Source organism: Saccoglossus kowalevskii, chromosome 17 (assembly GCF_978046115.1).
Source record: "Saccoglossus kowalevskii chromosome 17, keSacKowa6.1, whole genome shotgun sequence".
Taxonomy (NCBI): Eukaryota; Metazoa; Hemichordata; class Enteropneusta; family Harrimaniidae; genus Saccoglossus; species Saccoglossus kowalevskii.
In genome coordinates, this window is record NC_140657.1 from 18,005,580 (window position 1) to 18,032,698 (window position 27,119).

At 34.7% G+C, this 27,119-nt stretch overlaps 1 protein-coding gene across 2 annotated transcripts; it reads left to right on the forward strand.

The window, feature by feature from the left end:
• Positions 1–252: 252 nt before the first annotated feature.
• On the forward strand, positions 253–26,479 carry LOC100374376 (aromatic-L-amino-acid decarboxylase-like). Of its 2 annotated transcripts, none has more exons than XM_002735337.4 (12): positions 253–343; positions 11,154–11,403; positions 17,889–18,002; positions 18,915–19,034; positions 19,620–19,754; positions 21,127–21,270; positions 21,486–21,552; positions 22,258–22,352; positions 23,715–23,873; positions 24,483–24,581; positions 24,774–24,875; positions 26,128–26,479. In XM_002735337.4, the coding sequence occupies exons 2-12, from the start codon at positions 11,200–11,202 to the stop codon at positions 26,332–26,334; spliced, it is 1,446 nt and encodes a 481-aa protein (XP_002735383.1). In that variant the 5' UTR covers positions 253–343; positions 11,154–11,199; the 3' UTR covers positions 26,335–26,479. The 2 variants fall into 2 exon arrangements, with proteins under 2 accessions (XP_002735383.1, XP_085348308.1); XM_085492182.1 differs by lacking the exon at positions 253–343 and adding an exon at positions 8,172–8,254.
• Positions 26,480–27,119: the final 640 nt, after the last annotated feature.

Sequence of the window (27,119 nt, forward strand, 5' to 3'; positions counted from 1 at the left end):
ACGATATCTATCATATAAATTTATTAAACGTTCACTAGAAAACGTTCCTAGAAAATCCATTGTACACACATTACTTTATTAAACTTCAATCGATGTTTTGGTGCCGAGTCGGCACGTGCCGAAAAAAAAATCGATCTCGGTCCCGATGGATGCGTAACTTATTACATGCCAAGATTTGCTGCCTGAACGCTTCGCACAGCCGAAATCACGCCCTCGGTGGTAAATATAAGAGAACATATACTGATTCATACTGGTATGACAAGACGATGGAGGGAAGTGCAGCCATATATGGTCGGTTGTTGTAGTAGAATGTTATCGGCGTTATTGGCGTGAACAAATACTGGTAATTGTTTTTAATCTTCTCTACTGTTTGTGGGCACGATGCACTACATTGAATACTATAACAACAAATGAACATAATTTCAATATAGCAATTAGTATTATCATCATATGCGTATTGTTTTCCTTGTTTGGGCCAAATAACATATCGACGAATGAAGGCGTGGTTTTGGCACGAGCCGATTCGGTTCTAAGCGGGTCCCCAATAACGTGAACGTAACTGCTATAATCCCTCTACAAACACGAAGAATTAAAAATGTCGGCACGTTCCGAGATCCCGTAACGTGAACGTACCAAGTGAGATTTATACACAGGAAATAATACGGACAATAGTTGTACAAAAATAGATTTTTTTTGGGGGGGAGGGAGAATCCATTCTTGGAGAACATGTTGACATATATACTTACTGATGGATTGAACAGCTGTTGTTCAAATGTCTGTTAAATAATTTTTGTTCAGTCTGTACTTAAGGTAGCGAGAAGGGAAATTTTCACTTTTTTCTTGATTTTTCAAAAAATGATAAAACGGTTACTTTAGACCTTGATACATCACACCAGGTTTACAAAAGATCGAAATTGCGAAATAACGTTGCTCAAATTAGTGTTTTAAAACACTAGCAGAAAAGACTGCAACTGGCGTTTAGTGGATATTTGCATAATGTTTATCTTTGAAAGGGTTTAAATGATAACATCTTATCTGTATACTCTGTTGTTGACGATTCTGATATAACGGGTGATAAGCTTCCAGTTGCAAACAATGCGTGTTTATCTAACGTCCATTGTCAGCATTATTGTCAGTCGAGACTTCGTGGAGCATGGAGCTAAAATTTTAAATCCATGGTCGGAGAAACATGGTCATACAGTACTCATTTCGCCAACCTTCCGCTTTTACATCGACCGCTTTTCGCTTAATTTCCGACCACGCAGTCTTGTCCGACCGGAAACCGACCGCATTTTAATCGCGTTTTTTTTTTCGCTCGCTCGCTCATTGAAAACATTGACCGCTCGCCCAAACACTGAAAACTGGCACAATGCGTGGTCGAAATGGTGGTTTTGGTAGTAAAGTGTGAACATACAACTAGTATTAACTATTATTAAATTCTGTACGACACTTCAAATGTAGTAGTTGTATGACACTTGTATCGTGAAAGCAACCACAGTCACTTGGGGGCTGAAAATCAATAAATACTAATTTTCAAAAAAAAAATCATCCGCTATACGTATATAAATAAACAAGTTGTGAAACACGGCACCTAGTAAATCGACACCCTGTCGGTTTCAAATGTCGATTTCTTACCTTAAAATGCGAAACAAAAAGTGCAGCGGAGGTCAGGTGTTAGGTTAATAACCATTGTTCATAATCGCTAACTTGGTTTTATTCAAAACGGCACAAATCGCGAGTTTTCTGGTGATATCCGACAATTTCATGATCGAAAATCGCCAGCAGCCAGAATCAAGGGGGATTCGCGCAGAGTTATGGGTAAATCAAGTGCGCATACTCATTTTCAGCCAATCAGGCGTGCCGTAACAGCGAGTATTTCCTTGATTTACCCAGAACTCTATGCGAATCCCCCTTGATTCTGGCTGCTAGCCATTTTCGTTCATGAAATTGTCGGATATCACCAGAAAACTCGCGATTTGTGCCGTTTTGAATAAAACCAAGTTAGCGATTATGAACAATGGTTATTAACGTAACACCTGATCCCCTCTAAAATTTTTGTTTCGCATTTTAAGGTAAGAAATCGACATTTGAAACCGACAGGGTGTCGATTTACTCGGTGAAGTGTTTCACAACTTGTTTATTTATATACGTATAGCGGATGATTTTTATTGAAAATTAGTATTTATTGATTTTCAGCCCCCAAGTGACTGTGAAAGCAACTGAACTGGAACCTCTTGTTACGTGTTTTGGGTGCTTGTTCTAGATGTAATATTTTTTTTTTATTTTAATGAGACAGTTACGAGAAAAAAGCCTAGGTAACTCCTTTTGACAGAGCAGAGAAACGAGGAAATGTTAGTGATTAATTCCAAAAATAACGATACCGAATCCACATCGGTCCACGTCTTGTAAAGTTTGACATTAAATTTTTAAAATTAAGTCACGATCATTGAATGAGCTCGGTCTATACCGTATACGTACCGCAAAAGTGTTCCCACAAAAAATATTTTCGACTAAAAACGGCCACATGCCCTGAAAAAATCGAACAGAGCTTGACATGTATGAATAATTTATTGGACTTAAAAGAAAAACGTGTCAAATTTAGTTATAGCCATAACTATTTGGTGGCCAGTCGATGAACAATTCAAAACTCAGGATTCACACGGAAGTCCTTCAGGGCTGAAAATCATCGACGCTAATCTGGTTTACTTTATTTCACAACTTGCAGAGAAAAATGATTCGCGTGAACTCTAATGTATCTTAGCCTAGAATTTTCTTTTTGAACTAAGGTCAAATTCCTTCAGTTTGTCAAAATATATGTTTTTCAGCGAATACACAAAAAATTATGTGAATCGACGCCGGTGATTGGATTGTACGACGACCCTTCAATTAGCGTCAAATATGCTTTGTTACAACATCATTGATTGGCTGAGAGTCACCTGATCGGAGCACGACCTGGGTCACAGAACCATATTTGTCCGTATTATCAACAGGACTTTGCAAAATAACCACACCCACATTTTCAATCTTTTTTAGCGCGGAAGTTGCCAACAATGTTTTAAAAAATATCGTGAATTTCATGGATTCGAATAAAATAAAGCAAGCGATTGATAAGGATTATTATTAATATTTTCCCCGATGCTCTTCGATTTTTTTTTTTTATTTCAAGGTAAGAAATGGCTAGTTGAAGTTGCATCGTCTTCAATGCGGTTGTTTCACCGCGAACAACTCAAGCTCTGTTTTGGGCATGGTTTAGTTTTGCGATGTAAAATAAAATATATATTAAAATAATAATACTTGATTAATTATTTGGAGTTTCAGCCCACGAATTACGGACATGATCCCCATGAATTACGGTCAATGTTTGTCTTCTCTCGGCTGATTGTCACGGTGTTGATCGACGCCCTTCCTATTAAAACTCAGTATGGAGAAACCAACGGAGATCGATATTCCAAACAAACAATCGAAATTATCAACGAAAGACGAGATTTTTCTAGATATTTACAAACATACTGTCATGACAAACATCTGTAAAATTAACAAATACACAAAGAGGTGTAATATTAGGTTTTATTTTAGGCTTAGAAATATTTTCTTTCACTCAGCTCATGCATGTAACTGATAATGTTGGTGCGAAATATGTCTGGGTTTTTAAAGAAAATGCTTTGTCACAGAATAATAGTCTGTTAAAGGTGCCAAGTATGAAATAATTTGGGGACAAAAAAACAAAATAGAAATCGGAATAATAGGTCTTTTGATTATCGGAGACGCATTTCAATGGACTTGATTACGGACAATGCATGACGTAAATTTCACCAGGAAATTCCGCAGTGTGCTCTCGCAATCGCGGTCATTTTTACAAGGTTCGCCATTTTTGATGTCACGTGATAATTATGTAAACAATGTCTGTCCAGTTTGTGCGAACTTGCACCTCTATACTTAGTCTTTTGATATATATAATCTAAATTACTGTTCTGAACGAGACAACAGACAGAGAATGTTATATTTAAAAACGTCACAAAACCTTCTCGCTACCTTAATATTTATTAAAAATCACGTGTACGTGTGCATTTTTTTGTACGTTGTGAACGGAGGATTAACATTATCCCCAAGGCCGTCGCCTTTAAAAAACAGATCCATTTCATTAAATAAGCTTGGCCCCAAACTCGTGATCTTTTGTGATGTCTGTAAATAAAATATGACAAATGCTTATCATAAGTAAACGTGACACCACTAGCGGTAACTGACAAAGGAAGACCGGTTGCTGACGCCACACACTCTTACCAGTATAAACATGCTAGCGTGGTGCTTTGTCGCAGGAAACAATGAAAGTTTTATAATGCGTCACTCTCCCGACAAAGAAAGTACTAGTAATGGAAAGATCACACGTAGAACAATGACTAACACTGCGTTTAGTTATGAATAGAACAGATTATCACACCAGCAAGTTCAAATATTTACACATAGAACAATGACTTACGTTGTATATAGTTCTGAACGCATCTCATTATCATGGCGGCAAGAGCAATTACTCACAGGTTGCACGGTAGTTTACTCTGCTGATTTCCTACTCTGCTTGTAGTATACAAGTGTATGAAAACGGAGTAAATTCTCTAATACAACATTCATGATTACTAGACAGTTTCATATCGTGGATAAGCTGTCCAAAGCTTCACGTTCGTCCACCCAATCGGCCTCATGCCGATCATGAAAAATACGAAATAAGCTTAGTCTATGCAACGCTGTATAATAATAATAATCTGCGTGGGGGACGGTCGATTCGTCCCAAGTCGATTCGTCCCACAAGTCGATTCGTCTCAAGTCGATTCGTCCCACAAGTTGATTCGTCCCACATTGTAATTGTTCATTATGCAATTTTGTTTTTGCCGACATTATAAACAAATACACCGTGCATTCAACGTACAAGTTATTAGTTAGCGTGTCAGTAACAGTTGGCATAGAAATTGACCCTGCTCAAGATCGTAACGCTGACCAAAAATTAAAAAAAATGGACGAATGTGAATTGGAACGAATGTGAATTGGGACGAATCGACTTGTGGGACGAATGTGAATTGGGACGAATCGACTTGTAGGACGAATGTGAATTGGGACGAATCGACTTGTGGGACGAATGTGTTGGGACGAATCGACTTGTGGGACGAATGTGTTGGGACGAATGTGAATTGAGACGAATTGACTGTGAATCAATTGCGTATCCCTATTGGGATTTTGACTAAAATGCAATACAGATGTGGATAAAAACAAACAATTAAAATGAGAATAAAAATACACACAATCAAACAAGCAAATAAAAGTAGAAAAAAAAAATGAATGGTAAATTAATTTGGAATCTTTTCCATATTTGTGTTGGTGAATGTTTGGTTTACTAATGCATGTACATGACCTTATCTTGAGTTAGCTGAATATATTGTTTTCAGTTTTACCTCTCTTGTTTTGAAACAGTTTTCTTTGTATTTTGCTATTTCTATTATTGTTTTTGCATCTTTATTATTTAAAAAATATATGTATGTGTTAATGTATTTATTGAACATTGAAGTCTATTCCCTACTTGAATTCGGATTGGTCACAAGAGATCCTGGCACCACAATACGTACGAGAGAACCCGGCACCACACGTGGTGTGGATTTACTATTGTTCAAGGTGTCAGCGTTTGAACATGCCGACTTGGTAATGTGTGACTTGCACAAGTATTGCGCTATTTTACCATTGTAGGAGGCGTCAGTATTTGAAACTGCCGGTTCGGTAATGTGTAGCATTCATAACTGGCGTAGATCGTCTCAGACGTCGGTATTTGAAACTGCAATTTTGGTAATGCGCGACTTACACAAGGATTACGTAGTTTTAGCATATATATAGCGATAGCCCAGAGTACAGTCCTGTAGGTTGGCCTCCTTCCGCTGTTCATTCGGTTCCCACAATCCTGAAAAGTCGCATAGACCGAGGATTCGACACCCGCCTACAAATTTATGGCGTTCTGCAGTTTTCATAATTTTAACCAGGTAAAACATCTATCTAGCGACCACAAATACCTTTTTTTCGCCGAAAAATGAACCTACAGTACTGGAACTAGTTTTACGCCAAGAACAAGATGGCGGCGTATGTTTTCGGTTGACATTGGTAATTGTCGATTTTATCGACCCTGGTGGGAAATCTTATGTAATTTTGCTTCCAGTTAAGGTATTTGGAATAGTTAGACGAATCGACCTGTTTATTTTTAACTGCAAAGCTGAATGCCTCTTAAATCGCCCAATACATTAGTGGTGGTGCGAGTTGGTTTGGTGCGAGTTGGCATTGGTGCAAGTTAGCATTGGTGCGAGTTGGTCTGGTGCGAGTTGGTTTTGGTGCGAGTTGACCTGTGACCTTGCGGTGATTTGCGGTAACACTCCTTTCAAAGCGGTCAAAACTACAACCACAGCTCCTGGTGTTGAGGGACTGTGCTAGAACGAACACGAATCTACGCGAAGGAAAACTTGGTCTGCTCCACCCACCACCGCCCAACTAGGGTGTTATTTCACGTTATTTTGTTTAGAAGCGGGTGATCATTTATCAATCTTTTGGTTTAGAAGTGTGTAGCATTTATTTACTTTTTCACAGGTCCTTATATTCAAAGCAAAATACCGGAAAAGGCTGAATAAAATGCATTGCCCGGATGCGCTCACTGGTTGCGAAAGTTGCTTGTGTTTAGAAGTGGATATATAAATAGAAAAAAATGGTTTAGAACTAAGTATATGGTTTACGCGATGTGAGCTTCACACCCTTACCCACTTAATGGGGAAGTACCCCACCCCGGGCTGCTCCCCATTTCGCGTTCTGTCGTGTTAAATTTTATGTTCAAGAAACGAATTTACATAGTTTGTTGAATATTAAATTATGCTAAATGGTTCACTTATTCTAAGTCGCTGTCACAAAAACACACGTTTTTGGGACTAATTTGTTATTAAAAAAAGTAATATTTATCTATTGACGAGTTATTGTACTTGCTCCATTCATAGTGCATCTGCCCTGATTATTTGTATTTGTTTGTTATGTTTCAATAAAAAATAAAATTACTCTTTCCGCCAAAATTATAATTTAGGACAATGAACTTGTTTTAGAAACCACGCTTGTTGCTAGCACATTGTGAAAATACGCTTGATATTGTTTCAATACGAGCGTCACCCGTGACAATCCTGACAACGCCCATGATGAGTAGTCGTACGAGTGATATGACACAAAACACCTAAAATGGCTTTTTAGCGAAAATTAATTCCAGCTAAATTAAAGTGTTTTTACAGTACAATGACTATATCATATATATTTTAATAATAGTGTTACGGCATGGGCGAATTCATCGTCGTGTCACACTTGTCTGGTAACTTGAAAGGCCTCGATAAGTACAATGAGGGCGTGTAAAGATGGGTCGTTTATAGATGATTTGTTTTTACACCGTGCATACCAGCATTTTGTCGGAAAACCTTATATCGTTCAAACATGGACCCTACTTACGTGCGTTGAGCCTTAGTATTCCCGATTAAATTCTGGTATTTATGTTTTTATTAGCGGGCACAAACGAGCTTTGTGAGTGACTCGCAATTTCCCAGGAAAAATCTTTATCAATGTTACGACGGTTGACGCGACCTCCAATAATATGTGTACAGATCAACAAATTAGCTATAGCAAGTACCGAGACAAAAAATAATTATTCCATGATCACGCAGTACCGGGCGGATTGAGATTGTCACAAATTGTAGCAAATCGTTTTCATAACGTTAGATCATTTAATAGCGCCAAGAAGAAAGTTCCGCACTATATTGCAATATTCATAGAGACTTTTCTAGGGAGTATGCTAACTCCCTTGCGCCCGCTGTAAGGCAAATGCGTTTCATTTTAATTTAACGTCTTTTCATGGCAGTCACGGGTGAGATTAATGAAAAATGTAAAGTCAACCTTAATTTAATTCATTCCGAGCACAGAGAATGAAAGAGGGTTTAAACAAATCCTTCGCAGGTCGCCTAGCAACCGATGAAGCTTTCCGGAGCTCTCTTGTTACTAAAACTCTTCTGTCGTCGTGACGTCGTGTCACTCAGTGAAGTGCTGACGTATTTCCTACATTGGATGGATTTCAACAAGTGGGCGTGTTTAGAAGAATCGCCTCACGTTTGAAAACTCCCTACAGTGGGGCGACCACACCATTAAAAGGATGGGAGTCAAATTGGGCAATCATTATCGTGCTAGTGTATAGGACCGAAAGGAATTGGTGAGTAACATGTAAACATGTCTCGTTTAGATCTTTTTTCTGTCCGAATTCTCTTCAAAACTCCGTCCGTCTCCGAGTTCAGAGCGTATTTAATTTGTCCATCCCCGTTTTTTAAAATGAGTTCAAACAGCCAAATAAGTGTCTTCTCGTATTTACTAAATAAACACTGGCGATTAATAATACCGGCATGCTATCACAACGGTTACTCAGAATAAAAGTATTGCCTGTACTATATTTATACGATTTAGTGTTCAGACAACCATGGAGGTAAAAAGAGAACAAAGCCGCGGTCTCCCGCAGTTTGGCGTTTATTGAACAGCCGCAACTTATCACTCATATGCGTTTGGAATCCTAGTCTTGACGGCGACCTACTGCTGAATTTCATCGATGCGCACTCTGTTGGATTTGGTGGCGACTCTGAAACCTCAACGAAAAGTATGCATTGATCTATTTATCATTCGCTTCAGTTTACATTTTTTTGCTAGCTATTGGAACGGCAATTTGACAAGCTCCCACGCCCATTTTGTAGTAACATTTTTCACAAGTTTATTCGCATCGCACAAGTTATCGCTATCAAAGTGCACGCGGATTGTAGGAAATCTGTGGATCAAGTCAAGAGCAGAGATTTTTTAGTTTAGCGATTGACCATTAGAAACTCGTTCAATTAAGTTATTGTCGGTATCTACTGGGGGCGTCACAACACACACCAATTATGGCCATGTATAGCGAGTTAGGCAGATACCCCCTAGACGTATTTATAAAAAAACAAATAATTAAATATTACAGTCGGGCCATGAATTCTAATAATGCGTTACTCAAGGAAGCTTTTGTGGTTAACCAAAACATTAAAAGTAAATGGTATCTAGAAGTGACATCATTATTAAACAATATCCAACAATATCATTCAGTTAACAACTGTGATAAACTAACCTCGGCACAAATGAAACAAATTGATTTGGGCATCAAGGATTTATTTCTAACAAGATGGAAAGGTGAGGTCCATAATGATAACCGCACCAAAGCAAATGAGAAAAACAAACCAAGAACATATCGGCTAATCAAATCAGATTTAAAACTTGAGCCATATTTAGTTAAGCTAAAAAAATTTGAACTGCGTAGTGTGCTTACCAAATTTCGTCTTAGTGACCATAGTCTCAAAATTGAAATGGGTCGTCATAAAAAAATCCCACTAAACAACAGGGTTTGTGACATGTGTAACAAAGGTCTAATTGAAGATGAAATGCATTTTCTGCTGGAATGCAACAAATATAATGAGTTGCGTGCCAAACTGTTCAATAAAGCTAAGGATATGATCCCAGCATTTGAAAATAAACCTGCAGAGAAAAAATTCATGGAATTGTTACAGAATGAAAACATTATTATACCAGTAGCACAGTTCATAAGTAAAAGCTTTGAAGTCAGGAAGCAGGGTCTTACTTGACATCTTAATGCCTGCTGTCAATTTTGTAATTTTATATTAGATTGTATTTTAGAGATTTTGTATTATTTAGTAATTTAGTGATTGTATTTGTTATTTAGTATATTGTGTTTTTGTTTTGTTTTTTTATATATATATTTCTCCTTGTACTTTGTGACCATTTTCTTTCCCTCCGGGGATTGTGTAAGAGTCAATAAGTAAATAAAGTAAGGGGGGTTACACAGAGAAAATTCTGGGGAAGAAAAAAACTCACTGAAGAAAATTTTTATAAAAACACGTTTGATGGAGAAAAAAAGGGAAAAGAGGGAACTGGTGTTGAAAAGGTTAAATCTAAGTGTATAAAAACAAATTTGTACCATATTTATATAATTTCTTACAGAGCTTCTGAAGGTCTAAGAGGATTTGAATGTTTTTTTTTCTAAATATATATCTTAATTTCTAAATTCACCCATACTGATAACTTTATTGTGTTTTGAAATCAAATGAATGAAAATTGTGAATTTGGAAGTAACAATTCGACTGTGGTTCTATTGGCAGAAAGATGCATAAACAAGTCACTGAGATGCAAACTGTGCAATCAATACCCCGGTATATAGCATTTATATTTGATTCACAGTCAATTCGTCCCAATTCACTTTCGTCCCAACACATTCGTCCCACGAGTCGATTCGTCCCAATTCACATTCGTCCATTTTTAAAAATTTTAGTCAGCATTACGATCTTGAACAGGGTCAATTTCTATGCCAACTGTTACTGACACGCTAACTAATAACTCCACGTTGCGTGAACGGTGTATTTGTATTTATTAACTAATAACTTGTACGTTGAATGTCCGGTGTATTTGTATTTATTAACTAATAACTCCACGTTGCACATAAGGTGTATTTGTATTTATTAACTAATAACTCCACGTTGCACGTAAGGCGTATTTGTATTTATTGACTAATAACTCCACGTTGCACGTAAGGTGTATTTGTATTTATTGACTAATAACTTGTACGGTGTATTTGTATTTATTAACTAATAACTCAGCGTTGTACGTAAGGTGTATTTGTATATAACGTCGGCAAAAACAAAATGGCGCAACAAACAATTACGCATGCCAGTGCATGACGTGTACGTGAACAGTTCGTTGTTTGGATGTGTTTGTGCTTATTTGGCGAGTTAGTAGTGGGCTGATGAATCAACTTGTGGGACGAATCGACTTTGGGACGAATCAACTTGTGGGACGAATCGACTTTGGGACGAATCAACTTGTGGGACGAATCGACTTTGGGACGAATTAACTTGTGGGACGAATCGACTTGAGATGAATCGACTTGAGACGAATCGACTTGGGACGAATCAACTTGTGGGACGAATCGACTTGGGACGAATGTGATTTGGGACGAAACCACCGTATCCCTTTATATTTATACCTATTTTCTATTTTCAAACCCAATTTTCTTTTTCTTCTTTCAGTTGCAAGTCTTCATACCAATAACAATACAAAGAAATACATTTTAAAATGGTGGACAGCAATGATTTTCGTAAATGGGGTAAACAGATGGTGGACTATGTGGCTGACTATTTAGACAATGTTGAAAAGCGCCCACCACTGTCGAAAGTTGAACCTGGATATCTTGAGAAATTAATTCCTTCATCGGCACCAGACAAGCCTGATAGATGGGAAGATGTACTGGGTGATGTTGAGCGAGTCATAATGCCAGGGGTAAGTATGTTTATATTCTCTATTCATTCAGTGATATTGTAAATGATTGAAATATATTGTATCAGTTGAAATTTCGCACAAACACTTAAGATCATAGGGGGTGGTGACCAGGGTAATTTTTTTAAGCTGCCTTATCTTTACATTTTTCTTATTTTTGAAAGCGTTTCCCTGCAACACCCTGCATGCAAATTTTTGTTTTTTGTGTTTAACAACTCTTTCAGCCACCCTCCATAATTTCAAATGGTCGATCCCTTAGACATTTTCAATAGCCAATACCATATTTGCTTTAATAGAAGAGCATGTGTAAATGATAGAAACAAATCTATGGTCAAAGTAAGACATGTTTCAAGTAAATGCAGTACATTTAATTTTGCTTCAGGTGTACTTCTATTATAAAATCTTTATTTTCATCATTTTTGGTGTTAAAATTAAAAAAATGTGTCAATATGACAATAACATTATATTGTGAGAATGTTTGATTTTGATGTGTTTTCACTGTTCTATCTTAAATCCTCATATTATCAACAAATACTGTAGGAATATAAAAATATATTTCATTTCATATAACATTTCCCACCATTGTCTAAGGCGTAGGAAAGACAATTTGTGTTTCTGGTATGTCAGTTACAAATTTCTACATATCAGCTTTTCTATTTTTAGATTGTTTTGTGAACTTTTGAAAAAAATTAATGTTTTATGGAAATTTCAAAATAAAAAGGAAACATGTGTATCAGTTGTGGGAAACTTTTTTTCCCTTTCTTGTCAAAATTATTCCTATTTACATATCTAGCTATATAAACATTATGTTTTATCTCATATTTAATACAACTTTTAATTAATAATATAATTCAGGAAACTACTTCTATCCTTCTTGGCTATGTTCACTCAAAATGATAAATATTTGTAATTACCCAGAAATCCTCCTTCTTTGTGTCATTTCCTGTTTGGTGTATCAGTAAGGAGATTGCATTGTTGACAAGAGACATTTGTGTGTGTAAGTTTAGTACTGTGGAATACTTTATTTTCGCTTGAATTAATTTTCGCTGAAAAGGCTTTTTGGGCGTTTTGTATGGAATTTATTTTCATTGATTTTTGACGAGTTTAATGTGAAATATAGGAAAAAAAGTATATTCGCTGGATTTTATTTTCACGGAATCATCCCTTCAGCGAAAATAGCAAAAATAAATTCCAAACAAAAATAAAGTATTCTACAGTATTACCTAAAAATGATTACATAGTCGTTTGTTGATTCTGCCATCATCTTAGAAATGTATGTATATTAATTTCAAAAATTTATTCCTATTTGACAAAATTCAAATATAATTCTTGTGATGCTTATAATGCCAAGATTATTATTCATTTTTTGTGGTTTAAAAAAAATATTTCAGAAATATTGTAAAAATATGTTATTTTTTAAGGTCTGTTTCAAATAATGTTTAGATGATTCAAATCGACTTAAATGTATTTATGTGTGCAAAAGCTTTATTTTATAGATGTGAAATATATCATGTGGTATTAAATAAATTCAATAAATAAAAAAATAGTACAAGAAGCAAAACATTGTGATATGCTACAGGTTTAAATAAGCTATCAGTAGTACAGATTTAATGGATTACAACTTTATTTATATCTGCTATGTTTCTATTCATTTCTATGGGCACTATTTTAGTCTTGTTCTCAGTCTAGGGTTCGTCGCAATGAAAAGTAGAAAATGTAGAGGACGATAGTAGAATAATAAAATGCTATAAAGATGCAGCAACAAATAACTTGCTTTGCTGACTATCAACATGCATGGCAACCTGAATTGAAAACTTTCTTGTAAATTTTCATCAAATGATTGTCTCTGCAGATAATATATTTATTCACTCATTCTGTACTACTTCAATGTTACAAAAAGAGATATGACAATGTACATTTGTAACAGTTTATTAAATTTACATATTTAATCTTTTTTGAAACAGTTCAATTAATGACCCAATTGATAAAGCTGTGTTTTAAATGGATTGTTATCAATAATGATTTTATTGTATCATATTTTGTTCAGGAACATTATCTTTTTAGTCCCCGTTCGGACGTGTGTTTTGCCCTGTGTGCGTGCGTGCGTGCGTCCGTCCGTGATCACCTGTATCTCGAACATGCATGGACCGATTAAGTTCAAGCTTTACTCATACATCACACATTATATGGGACATATGCACATGCATTTTTTTCATGATCTGATTAACGATAGCCGAATAGCGGCCATTTTAAGGCCGAAAATGCATCAAAATCACACATTTTCACCATTCCGGACCCGGATCTCAGTTATGCATGGACGGATTTTGTTCAAATTTGGTACATACATTAAACATAATAAGACCTTGATGCAAGTCATTTTTTTTTCCGGATCAAGTTCGAAATGGCTGACTGGCGGCCATTTTGTTTTTAAAAATTCAGTTCTTGATCCATATCTGAGACTTGCCTGGATTGATCAAGTTCAAACTTTACACACACAAGGTACATCATGTCACAAATATGTATGTGCATTTGTTTCATGATCGCATTAACGATAGCTAAATGGCGGCCGCTTTAAGGCCGAAAATGCATTGAAATCGCACATTTTCACCATTCCGGACCCGGATCTCAGTTATGCATGGACAGATTTTGTTCAGATTTAGTACAATGTGTTGTACATATGCAGGTGCAGTTCGGATAAGACCACTGAAAGTGGTCTGAGATTTCAGTCATGATCTGCTTTGAATGTATATGTCACTCAAATATGAACGGAACGGGAACGTGTCATTGACAATGACTTGTTTATTTTTATTTTACCTAATAATAAATTTTGATGAAGTTTATGAAGTGAATAATGATCAACAGTACCGGTAATTAAAAAATACCTTTATTCAGAATGCAGCAGAAACTGAGATAAAAGTGATGAGAAGGATAACCTAATAATAGTCTACCAGAAAATTAAAAAAAAAAATGTTTTTAAAATTCTGCCCTACCAATCATTTGATGTCCACAAAACCTTCTCCTGCAAAAAAAAAGCCATCAGCTTCTACAAATGTGTACTTACTGTGTGCATATGTCCAAATACAAACGAAAATGTAGACCAATATTGATTTAATTCAAAGTCATTTTATTTAACTCTGTTGTGTGCTTTGATGGTGCTTATCTGTATCACCTTGGTTACAGATGAAGGCATTCAAGTGGCACACGATTGTGCATTTTATTATTACAGTTATACTGTTTGATTAACTCAGATGTCCATATAAATAACTCAACCAACAAATAATAATTGGATAGGCCATTAAAAGCCATTAGAATATAGTCCAGTTTTGATTTCTTTAAATCTGTGCAATTTTGTTTTCACCTTTTAATAACTAGTGTGCATTTCAAAAAATTTAGAAACATGTGGAATAAAATACAGAAGTGTATGTGATATATATTTAGAAAGGTTTTTACATGTAAGGAAAAATTAAAAGAAAAAAAAATGATATACTATTTTTCACTGCAGTTTACAGGTACTACCGTATAATTCATTTTATTGAAAAATTTGACAGTATAATGCTGTAACCATGTTGAATAATTAGATGGCAGTTGCAAGGTGGGAGGTGGGGTGGCTGATCAATTGATTGTTGGACTCGTCTGTATAGTCTGTATATCTATACACAACTGTTAATCTTCACCAATGTCATTGAACATGCATGGATACTTTTATTAAAAAATACGCTTTTAATTTTTTTAATTAATGTACTAATAATAACAGATACTAGTAATACTTTGCAGGGAATGATGTTGATATTTAAATAAGTCTGTACATGCAGTTTATTTTCGATATGTGGTATATCCATCTATTACATACAGGTCAGTGCACATGTATATTATCTGGAAACGTGAATGACGCGGACTGTAGAACAAATCCGACTCATGATGTGAATATATAAAGATTCCAACAACTAAAATATAAATATTTAAAATGATGAAAAATTGAAATTCAATTAATCAATCAATCTTTATTCAGTACTGGGCCGTGACCCATCATACAATATTTAAAAATACATAGGTAGAGGTGTTTTTACAAAGAAACACATACTACTAATTACAACACCACAAAAAAAGAAGAAAAAAATATTGATAAATCAATTTACATAAATCACTAAAATATTACATCTAACTTGTCTCATAATTATCTCGTTTTTTGAATTCTTGTAACAAGTAAATAGCTAAGCGATAAATAATACAAGGTTGGGATGTTGAGAAAAGAGACACTAATTTTTCAATATTGGGATAATTACACAGAGAAATTGGAAATAAATCGGCTCTTAAGTCATTGTAAAATTCTTGTCTTAGCATGTGGTAATGATGCAGTGGTGGTTCAAAATAAATTGAAAAATGATGAAAAAATAAGAAACAAACATGGGTTTATTCATGGTCGTCAAAATATCTTTATGTGGGTATTGATTTTTTTTCAGAATCTAGAAATGTTGTTTGGTGACATAGGATGTAAAGACACATTGAATGAATACAGAATGTATTAATCCAAATATTGTCACAAATTTAAAAAAAAATAATATTAAATTTTACAGTGCAATACAATATATTCAAATGAATTGATCTCCCATAATGAATTGTGCTTACCGGTAATAACATAATCAGTAAGGAAAATATTCATGCCATGTCAGAAAAAATGGTGTCAAAAATAATATAAAGATCGACTAATGGAGTAGAAAATAATTATCAAAATTAAAAAATATTATCAAAAACACTGAACTGCCATGTCATGCATGACTCATGGTAATTTAATCTTTAGTACGCAGAGTTTGCTCTGAGTTACTGGGTAAATATACTTAGAGGTTTTGAAGTCTACTAAAATAAAAAGGTTACTTTTATTAAAGGCTTCCTGTGTCTGTATTGGGTCTTTCAATGATTTCATTCGTTGACATTTCCTTAGTTACTATGTTACCATGGAAATGTGTTATTCATCTCCATGGCTGTAATTTGTGTTTCATGGCATTTCAAGAATCTAGATGTGGCTACTGCAAACACACAAAGATATCTTGATTTTCTTAAAGATATACAACTACCTATATTGCATACATTCATGAATTCAAGCCATGCTTTGATTTTAATTTTTTTAGATCGTTCCAATATTCATTGTACTGATAATTATTTTTTGGCAGAATATGTTAATTTATATCAGTGATTTTCCAGTTAAATTAGTTCACACTTTAAATGATCAATTAATGTTGAATGATATTATCTTTGATTTGATAACAATTTCCACAGATTGTTTTTAAAGTGGAATGCTACTCAATAAGTAAAAATAATTTATAAATAATAAATTATAAAAATTATTTTTAGGTATGCGACATTTTATTTATAATTATGATAAAAATGAAATAAAAATATTTGGATTTTGTACATAGTTTTGAAAAAATCAATGTATAATATGGGGTGAAAATAGCCTGTTTTGTTCGTTTCGTCCATTTTACCATTATTTTCCTAGGGCAGGAATATATCATCTTCAAATTTTGCTTGGTGGCGCATAGTCAAAAAATGATGCAGTGTTTCACAATGTATGTGTGTATGTGTTTATTTCTAGGAGTATTAACGAATGGACATTATTATTTTTAGTGGGGTTTAAATAATGAAACATGTTTTCTTTATGGTCTATGGAAACCGCTGTGAAATTGTCATGATGCATATTATTTGACAGTTGTTCTCAAAAAACAGAATTAAAGAAAGTCTTCATACTTTCTGACTAATACTAAAACGATGAATTACAGATTCTGATATGAAATATTGGCACTGCTATATGTGCTAAAGTATTCGCAAATGTCCGAAATGCACAATTGAAGGGCGGCGGTCGTCACACTGCGCATATGCGACATTTGTGTTGATAAACATTGATTTTCCCACAATCCAATGCGCTCTTCTAATGATATGAGGTTTGACCTGGATGCGACCTGCCCTAATTACCACCAATTGACTCCTTTGATACCTTTCAGTCACCTGAAAAATACCTAATTAAAGCTTGGTAACATCTCAGTTTGTACTCGTTTGTCTGCACAAGAGTCAAAGTCGCCATCTTTGTTTATATGGGCCCATATATCTTGTACATGCGTGACTACTGTCCTTTAACATCTACCTTAATACTAGATATTGTGAGTAATAAATTTTGTTTGAAAATGTATTTTGATAAAAATAATATGATGAGTTATATAACAAAGATACACTATAAAGTATTATTTCTGAACCCATCGAGTGCCAAAGTCAACTGCAGTCACCTTCCACAAAATAGGTCAACTTATCATCTGCTTCTTTTCTACATAAAATGTTGACAACAATTTTGTAATTTTTTTTTTCAAAAACTAAAAACAATGTTACATTTAATCTGTTTGGTACAAAATTTAATTTTGTGCATGAAAAAAAATTGGCGCTTAAATTATTCAGATCTCTTTATTCCTTGTTTATGTCATGTGTAACTTTTTATATTCCAGATAAGTCACTGGCATAATCCAAACTTCCATGCGTATTTTGCCACTGCCAATTCATATCCCGGAATTTTGGCTGATATCCTATCAGACGCTATTGGCTGCATTGGATTCACATGGGTAAGAGTATTCTTTAACAACTTCTGAAAATTTGGAAAGACAGAAACAAATTTATGTTGCGTTAAATAATTTTTCTGAGTTCCTTTTGTTTTCTTGAATTTTCACCGACTCTTCACTCGGCTTCCACGTTCCTCAGCAGCGTGCGCAGAGCCCGTAGAAATACGTGGTACAGTGGTGCGCGTCTTAGCAACGTGGAACGTCTTGTGACGTAGCTCCACCTCCGAGGATATACAGTATCAGAAGATATTGTGATAAATTGTTTGTATCCTTCATTTCGAAAGGGCACGCACCCTGGTACATCTATACCTCTGAACTCTCATACCCTTCTATTATTCACTAGGCGATTGAGAGCACTGAAGCAAAATCACAATAAAATAAAACATAGAAGTTTCATCACATGATCCATTTCTATAGCTAATAAATAAAATTCATAGGGACATCATAGAGATTTGAATTCAAAATAAAGCATTTCTAAAGTTGACCCCATTTTGCGCTAAATGACTTGCTGATCACACTATATGGTGAAAAATTCAAATCTCTTGTCCATGGAAACAAGTTGGCCACCTCTTCTATTTTCACTGATTTGGATTAGTAATAAACAGTCAATAAGAACCAGAATCAGGGAAATTGTTCCCATAATTACTCTCAGTGAAATAAAGGTATTCCCTTCATCTTTATAAAAATATACATGTATATTTCAATGACAGATGAATCCAACAAGCCAATCAACAAGCACTGTGTGCAATGACATCATTTGAACATGTCCAATGTTGTTCAATCGGTCAATAGAAACTTCTCATTTCAGTTTGAATTATGAAATTTATAAATATAAATAAAGATAAAAGGAATGCCTTTGTCACACTGAGAGTATAGTTCATATTTTATTAAATAATGACTGCTATGATTCCATAGATTGCAAGTCCTGCTTGTACAGAATTAGAGATCGTCATGATGGATTGGTTGGCAAAGATGTTACGATTACCAACAGATTTTATCGTTAGTGAAGGAGGATCTGGGGGTGGGGTCATCCAGGTAAACAAATTAATAACTTTATTACACAATAGTACCACCTGAGAAGTATTAAAGTTTACAGAATGCTCTGTTGTATTTGGGTTTCAGAGCACTAATATCCCGGCGGGGCAGTTGATGCATGCTGGGTAGGTGGGTGCCCCTGAGTGCTCAAAAGTGTGACCATTTTTATACCTAGATAATGGCGTATTTGCTCTATTAGAAGAGCATCTCCAATAGAAGCACATGTAAGCCAACAGTTGCATTGTATATTGATTTATTAAAATATATTTGTCATTATTGTAATATTTCTACAAACTTCAATAAAACAATTTACTTAATAATCTTTTTTTTGATTGAAAGAACTTTTATTGCAAACTCTATTTGGACTTCATTCCAAAACGTTTATTTCTTGTCTCCATGTGGCAATTTGAAATTTACCTGTGTGTGACACGTACACATTTTTTCTTTCTAATTCCACAATATTCATAAAAGTTTTAAAAACTAGTAGTGACATTTCTGCATTCCAATTTTAGGGTGGCTTGGACTTATAGTTAAACTGAAAACTGACAAATAATTTATAGCGTATATATTATGATTTGTTAATAGGGCACAGCGAGTGAAGCAACGTTAGTTTCTCTACTAGCTGCTAAGACAAAACACATTATAAGATGCAAGTCAGAGAATACTGAAATGGACAACTATGACATAATGTCAAAATTAGTAGCGTATACATCAGATCAGGTAGGTCAAGCAATCTTTAGTATGCATACATTATATTCAAGGGTGGACATCCAGGTATTTTCACCGCCTGGCAACCATCACAGTAAAAACAAAAACTCTCAAAAAATGTACTTTAGGGTAGTTGTTGAGACTCAAACAGTGTAACAATATTATCTCTACACGTGCAACATATATAAATTCACATACACCAAAATATTGAGTTAAAGCTCCTGGCTTTAATACCTCTCAAAATAATTATAAATATTAAAAATAAATAAGAAATAAAGCAGAGAAAATACAATGAATAAAGTCACTAAAATAGGGGATTGCTGACAATAAAATCTGAATCGATAATGAATCTGTATCCCACTTCTTACACTCAGTATTACTTAAATGTTGAGTTTGTGTTGTTTCCTCGACTGTACCGGTAGCTGTTTTCACCGGCTCTTCGACCGGTGTTCCAAAGCAGCTTGCAGAGAGCCCATAGAAATACATGATACAGTGGTGCACGTCTTAGCAACGTAGAACGTTCAGTGATGTAGTTCTAACCCCTTGTGTATGAAAAAAAGATAAAAACTAAAAAAACTTTATTTTCGCTGGGTTTTATTTTCACTGATTCATTCTTTCAATGAAAATAAAAGTAATTTACACTACTGTATTTAGTTTATTAGAAGTACATCTCCAATATGTGAGACAAATAATTGTGCTTTAGTGAAATTTTGAGCACAACAAATAGTTATACTTGATAAGACATTTAACACACATAATAGTCCCAATTGTGGTAATATTTACCGGTAATTTCTTGTTGTGAGCTGCAGATAATTTGATATACAGTTCAACCCAAACTTGAGATCTGCATTTTCTTATCTGCATAATTTTCTATTACGGTAATTGCCCAATTTTTTTAGCCCTGATCATGGGTGTTCTTTTCATACTTATTGTGTTGTGAATGGTACAATTCTTACCATCATGCGCTTTTTCAAAATGCCCAGAAATATACTTAAAATATACTTTTGGCAAAACCCAGTGACATATATGTATTGCACACGTTAACAGAAAAACAAAAACTCCCATGTTCGATTTATATTGTGTATACTCTTACTAGTATATTAAAACATATAGTTTCCTCAATGACCATCAATATTCAGTTTTAATGACCCTCTGAAAAATTAAACAGAGGCTGTATTAAAACTGAAGATTGACCTTGGTAACTATTTGCTTAAAGGGCGGTAGTCATCGCGCAGCGTGTGTTCAAATTCTATGGAAACAAACAATGTATTTTACACGCGTTGTATACGTCGCTATGAGTCCTATATCGAACAGGACGCGACACAACGACCATCACCCTTTAATTTTCTCTGTTGCTCTTATTTTATTTTTTCTCCTGTTGCAGTCGCATTCATCAGTAGAGCGAGCTGGTTTGATAGCTTGTGTCAGAATGAGACTATTAAAATCAGATGATAAATACTCGCTGAGAGGTGATGTATTAAAAGAAGCCATACAAAAAGACAAGGCAAAAGGGCTGATACCTTTTTTTGTAAGCATTAACAAACTTCCTCTATGTTAACTTTCCAACTTCGTTTGTTTTTATGCACTTGTGATATATTATTATCATCATTTGTTTTAAGAGGCTTGTGCATGTTTCTTTATGCTTTTGTTTTTATAAATTTGTTTCTTGTTTTTATACAATACAAAATATATGATAATGAAATTTTAAACTGTGGTTCATTTTGAAAAAAAATATAATTTCAGGTTTGTGCAACTCTTGGGACTACGCCGAGCTGTGCCTTTGACAACCTCAAAGAAATCGGTGCTGTTTGTGAGTACAGATGTTATTTATTTATTTATTTATTTATTTATTTATTTATTTATTTATTTATTTATTTATTTATTTATTTATTTATTTATTTATTTATTTATTTATTTATTTATTTATTTATTTATTTATTTATTCATTCATTCATTCATTCATTCATTCATTCATTCATTCATTCATTCATTCATTCATTCATTCATTCATTCATTCATTCAATCAATCAATCAATCAATCAATCAATCATTATGTGTAATATCAGGAGTGAATTTAAGGTTGATGTATATTCTCATCTACAGAAAGTTCACACTTTGAGATACGAATTTTTCCCGCCAAAATTTTGATGCGACATTTCATCTATTTTTATGTATTTTTCTCTAAATTTGATATTTTTGGACCAGATGAACATAATTTTTAATTGGTGACAGATTATGATCAAAATTTTGAAAAAATTGGGGTTTATTTTTTGTGAAAGATCACAGAAATCCACTTTGGTGATCAGAGGGGGTTAAAGGTCAAAAGGATAAAGTGAGGTTTATAGCACTGTATTTTACTTTCATGATGAGCATTACAAAAGTAAGTCAGGTAATTTTGAACTGAATCATCTATGTTACCATGGTTACATACATCAACCAGAGCACTTTCTTAATTGATATTCGCCTTCAGTTGATATTATCTCAAATCCCTTACTTTGTCTGTGTTTTTGTCTAGGCGAGGAAGAGGATGTATGGCTGCATATAGATGCAGCGTACGCTGGTAGTGCTTTTATATGTCCAGAATTCAGACATTATTTGGACGGTGTAGAGGTGAGGACATCTTCTCTCAATGACCTGAATAGTCTGCTACAACTGCACTGTAATTTGCTACAATCAGAATTAACATTTCGAAGTTACATATAGTGAGAAAATACTAGTACTACTAAAATCTGTATTAGAAGCTGTGGTTCTATTAAAATGGTACAATACAACAGAGAGGATGCGGTTTCTATTAGAGCATCTACACATATGAGAAATGATGAATTTTTAGTTTTCAATTGTTCAAAAAGAATGGGTGCGACTTCTATTAGGGATGCGGCTTCTAATACAGATTTTACGGTACTTGAGTGCATCTAATGTATACATTTCCAAATAAAGATTCATCTGTTACATGTCAATCCCATCTACCGATATACAGTTTTTTTTATTGATGATTAAATTCAATTGTTTCTGCTGCCAAATGTATAATAATGTTTTTTTAATATTTTTTTTGAATATATTGTATTTGTGGTATCCAGGAAAAACTTTCAGACTTTTTTATGTACAGTGTTGGCAGTTTATGTACTTTTGCTTCGAAGCAGATGAAAGAAGCACACACACACATTCACATAACAACCTAAAATTGTCTTTTTATTGCATATATAGCTTGGTCATGTAAAATACAATTTGTTTAACCTTAAACACTCTTCTGTCATCAGGTGCAGCCAATGAGCAATAAATTGAAATAGTCAATTCTCTGGGACAACATTTATTTTATGGGCCTTTTGAAGTATGCTAATTAATATAAAGGAAAGAGGGGAAATTAAAAGCTGTTCATAAGGTACCCTCCACCTGAAAAATGCTCAATTCACAAGAAATCATTCTCTACCAGTAATTTCCATCATCTGTTGACAGTGAGCACTCAGAAGTCATAACCACACTGGTTTCACGACTTTACTGTTTAAAATAATTCCAGCCTCTGTGAAACACATTGTAACTTTTAGGCTTTAAAATTTGTATCTCAGAATTATGGCCAGTAACACCATGGCTTGTCTCCTATTATTATGCAAGAAATCACCAACTCACTGATTGGCTACATGCACTTAGTCGACGAAAACAATGAATAAAATGAAAATCAGTTGAAGCTAATGTGATTAAAAACCAATGAATAGAATCTATCAGGTTGATTTAAATATGGTCCCATGTACATCAGATATAACAATATCTGAACCAATGGCTGCCTTAGGATTCAAGTCCTATTAATTTATCAACCAATTAGACGGACGCATCCACATGAGTGCAGCTTTCATTGGTTACATGCTGTCATGAGTTACTATGCCGACCACTCTGAGCTTTACTACCTACATCCGTTGTTTTACCTGTTGTTTCACATTCAAAGTTTTTAAAAAATATATATTTTTTTTTTATTTACAGTTTGCTAAATCTTTTAACTTCAATCCCCATAAATGGTTGAGAGTAAACTTTGACTGTTCGGCTTTATGGATAAAAGACCGTGCTGATATCACAGATGCATTCAACGTTGACCCACTCTATCTCAAACATGAAAAACAAACTGAGGTTACAGACTTTAGAGTGAGTTACTTTTATTATCAAGTTGAGGGTGCTATTCATATGGTTGTGGTTACGAGTAAGCAGAAGGCAGAAATGCCATTATTAAAATGTGTCCCAATAATTTACAAAAAATCAAGGGTATAACCGTATTAGGTACATTTTATATTATTTTTGCATATTTTGATATTAATTCATGAGAAAATGTATACCGGTATACGCTTCCTAAAAACATAATAATATTACTGCAACTACCGTATTTACTCTATTAGAAGCACATCTCAAATAAAAACATATGTAAACCAACAATTAAATGTATTCTATAATGAATCATTGAAAATATCATTTATTTTGACATATATCCAGCTTTTTGGCATGTCCAATCAAATCATTTCGTTTAACTGAGGTCAAATATAGTCTTTCCAAACATGATCATGCACAGGTTCGTAAGGACGGACATGGATGGCGGCTTCTGTGAAACCGTGTGAGTCAATCGATGATGTACTACTAATAAAGCAAATACAGTACTTTTATTTTGTCATTGTTTTTTGTCTGAATGGTAATTATTAATTTTATTTTCTTGGCAAAATGGTAACAAAGGCATAATGAACATATTCATGAATTTCCTTTCAGCACTGGCAGATACCACTTGGACGAAGATTTCGATCGCTCAAACTGTGGTTTGTCTTACGATTGTTTGGTGTTAAATACCTTCAGGAATACATCAGAACGGTAAGCATGACGATGATATGTGATCGATGTCTCCTTGCTGCCAATGCCAGCTGGTTGCATGGTTAGTTAAAAATGTGTGCATCACAAAATTAAAGAAAAATTTTCAAATCCCCCCAAAAATCCCAAACTTAAATAGAGGGCTGCAATTACAATCAAATGTAGATAATTGTACCAGTATTTGTTTTCTTACAGCATGTGAAGTTAGCTCATGAATTTGAAGCACTTGTTAAAAGTGATCCACGATTTGAAATCGTCACCGAGGTCATAATGGGATTGGTGTGTTTTCGACTCAAGGTATTTATATATACTATTTTTATCTGTTGACAAGAGTAAGAAAAAAACGTTTTAAAGAAAGGCGGCGCCAAACCAAATTAATGAAGCAATTGTGTTAAGTAACAATGATTTAAGAATATTTTTCTGGATGAAGTAATTGCTATATACTTTCTAGGCTCATGATTAATTGTTCAAAATTTTGTTTTTGTCATAAATTTTGTTTTTCTCTTTTTTTCAAACTTGCCATCATATCCCTTCAAGAGTTACTAATGCACTGTCCCTGATAGATTTGTTAATGGTTTTAAATTTTTTGTTAGAAGAGGGAATTTATATCGTAAAAACTGAAAAAGAATTTATTTATATTGACAATATGAGCAGATGAAATATTACAAAGTAGTATAAACTTAAATATGGACATAGTATGTGTGATACAATGCTTGCATGAGTTAACATTTGAAAATTCATAGAAAAAACTTGATGTAACCAGACACATTTTCCAATAAATTGCGCCCTCTAGTGACAAAGCACTTCTGTGCATGAATGAGTCGCACAAAGTTTATTCAAAGCATTGCTTTTGTTTGTTGATTGGGTTTTGTAGGTATTTTACTAAATTATATTTTATTTGACAAATGACTACACGACCAAACACAATTGTCAGTTTGAACAGTATTGTCTCCACTCATATTTGTTATTCTGATGTCATAGAGGGCTTGGTCACTAGAGGGCGGGATTTGTCGGAATGGTGTATTGTATATATTTTTATCGATTTTCAAATCAAAATGGCCACCAGACTTTATGCTATTGAGAAATCACTTCCATGGAAACCAGATTGGCCACCCAAAGCACAATATTTAATTTCACTATTTTCACACTGTAAATAAAACCATGTGAGTACTGTAAAAATGACTAATTTTCACTGGGTTTAAATTTTGCTGATTTACCATTTCAGGCGTATTCAGTTTTAAATTCATGGTTTTATCATTTAGATAATGCATTCTATGCTAAATTTTACATATTCACTGGGTTTTAATTTAGCGCATTTTCCAGTCAGCGTAATGAGAAAAATTAAAACCCAGTGAATAATTAATCTATTTAAATTATGTAAAGTTATGTAAATTTAAAATCATGAATATGATTAAAATAATGAAACTAAATACCAATGACAATATGTTTACATTTTGTCATCTTGTATTGACGTTCTTGCATTTGACACATTACCATAGTTACGGTTTATGCCTCTTTAATTCTGACTTTTTTACTTTTTCTTTCTCAGGGCACTAATGAAATCAACGAAAAGCTGCTGAAAACAATTAATGAAGATGGTCGAATTCATATTGTGCCCGCAAACCTGCGCGATACATACATACTGCGATTCGCTATTGTTGCCGCTAACACAAGTTCTAATGATATCACCTTTGCCTGGGAAGTCATCTTAGAATTAGCTGAGAAAGTATTGCATGAATGTAATCACTTTCTGTAAAAAATTTTTTTTATTTTTTTATTTTTTGTGTGCAAATTGCAAGTGCTAGTGCTGACACAGTGCATTTTGCCACAGAAGTCATATTCATGTTTGGGACTACATGACAGGGCTGTGTGGCCATCTCTCTGTCAAATGGCAATTTTAATGTGCTATCCTAGAGTTAACCAGGCTCTGTCGAACACAAGCACCTGCGGACCTTAACCAAGATTCCTCCGAAGTCGCATTCGTTAGTGAATGAATCTCGGCCAATGGAATTGGCCTTCCCATTGAGTCTGTGGCACACTCACCCTGGGTAGGGGGCGACCCTTTCATGTTCAGCCTAAGGTAGGATTTGAACTTGGGTCTATCGATCACGAGTCTGGAGCGGCAACCACTATGCCACCAGCAGGTGTAGCATAATTATATCCTCGGGGGCGGAGCTACGTCACGGACGTTCTACGTTGCTAAGACGCGCACCACTGTACCATGTATTTCTACGGGCTTTGTGCGCGCTGCTGTGGGACGCCTGTGGAGCCGGTGAAACTCGAGAAAACAACACAAACTCAACTTTGAAGTAATCCTGAGCAACCAAATTCATATATGTTACACACATAGGGCTAATCTTGTTACACTGTTCAGGGCACTCTCAACAACCATCGCAAAGTACCGTTTTCTGCGAGTTTTTGGTCTTTGTTTTCACCGCGAAGGTTGCCAGGCGGTAGAAAATGCCCGGATGTCCGCCCCCGAGGATAGTGACAACCTACATATTCATTGGATTTTGTTGATGCTAGCGCCATCTATGGATA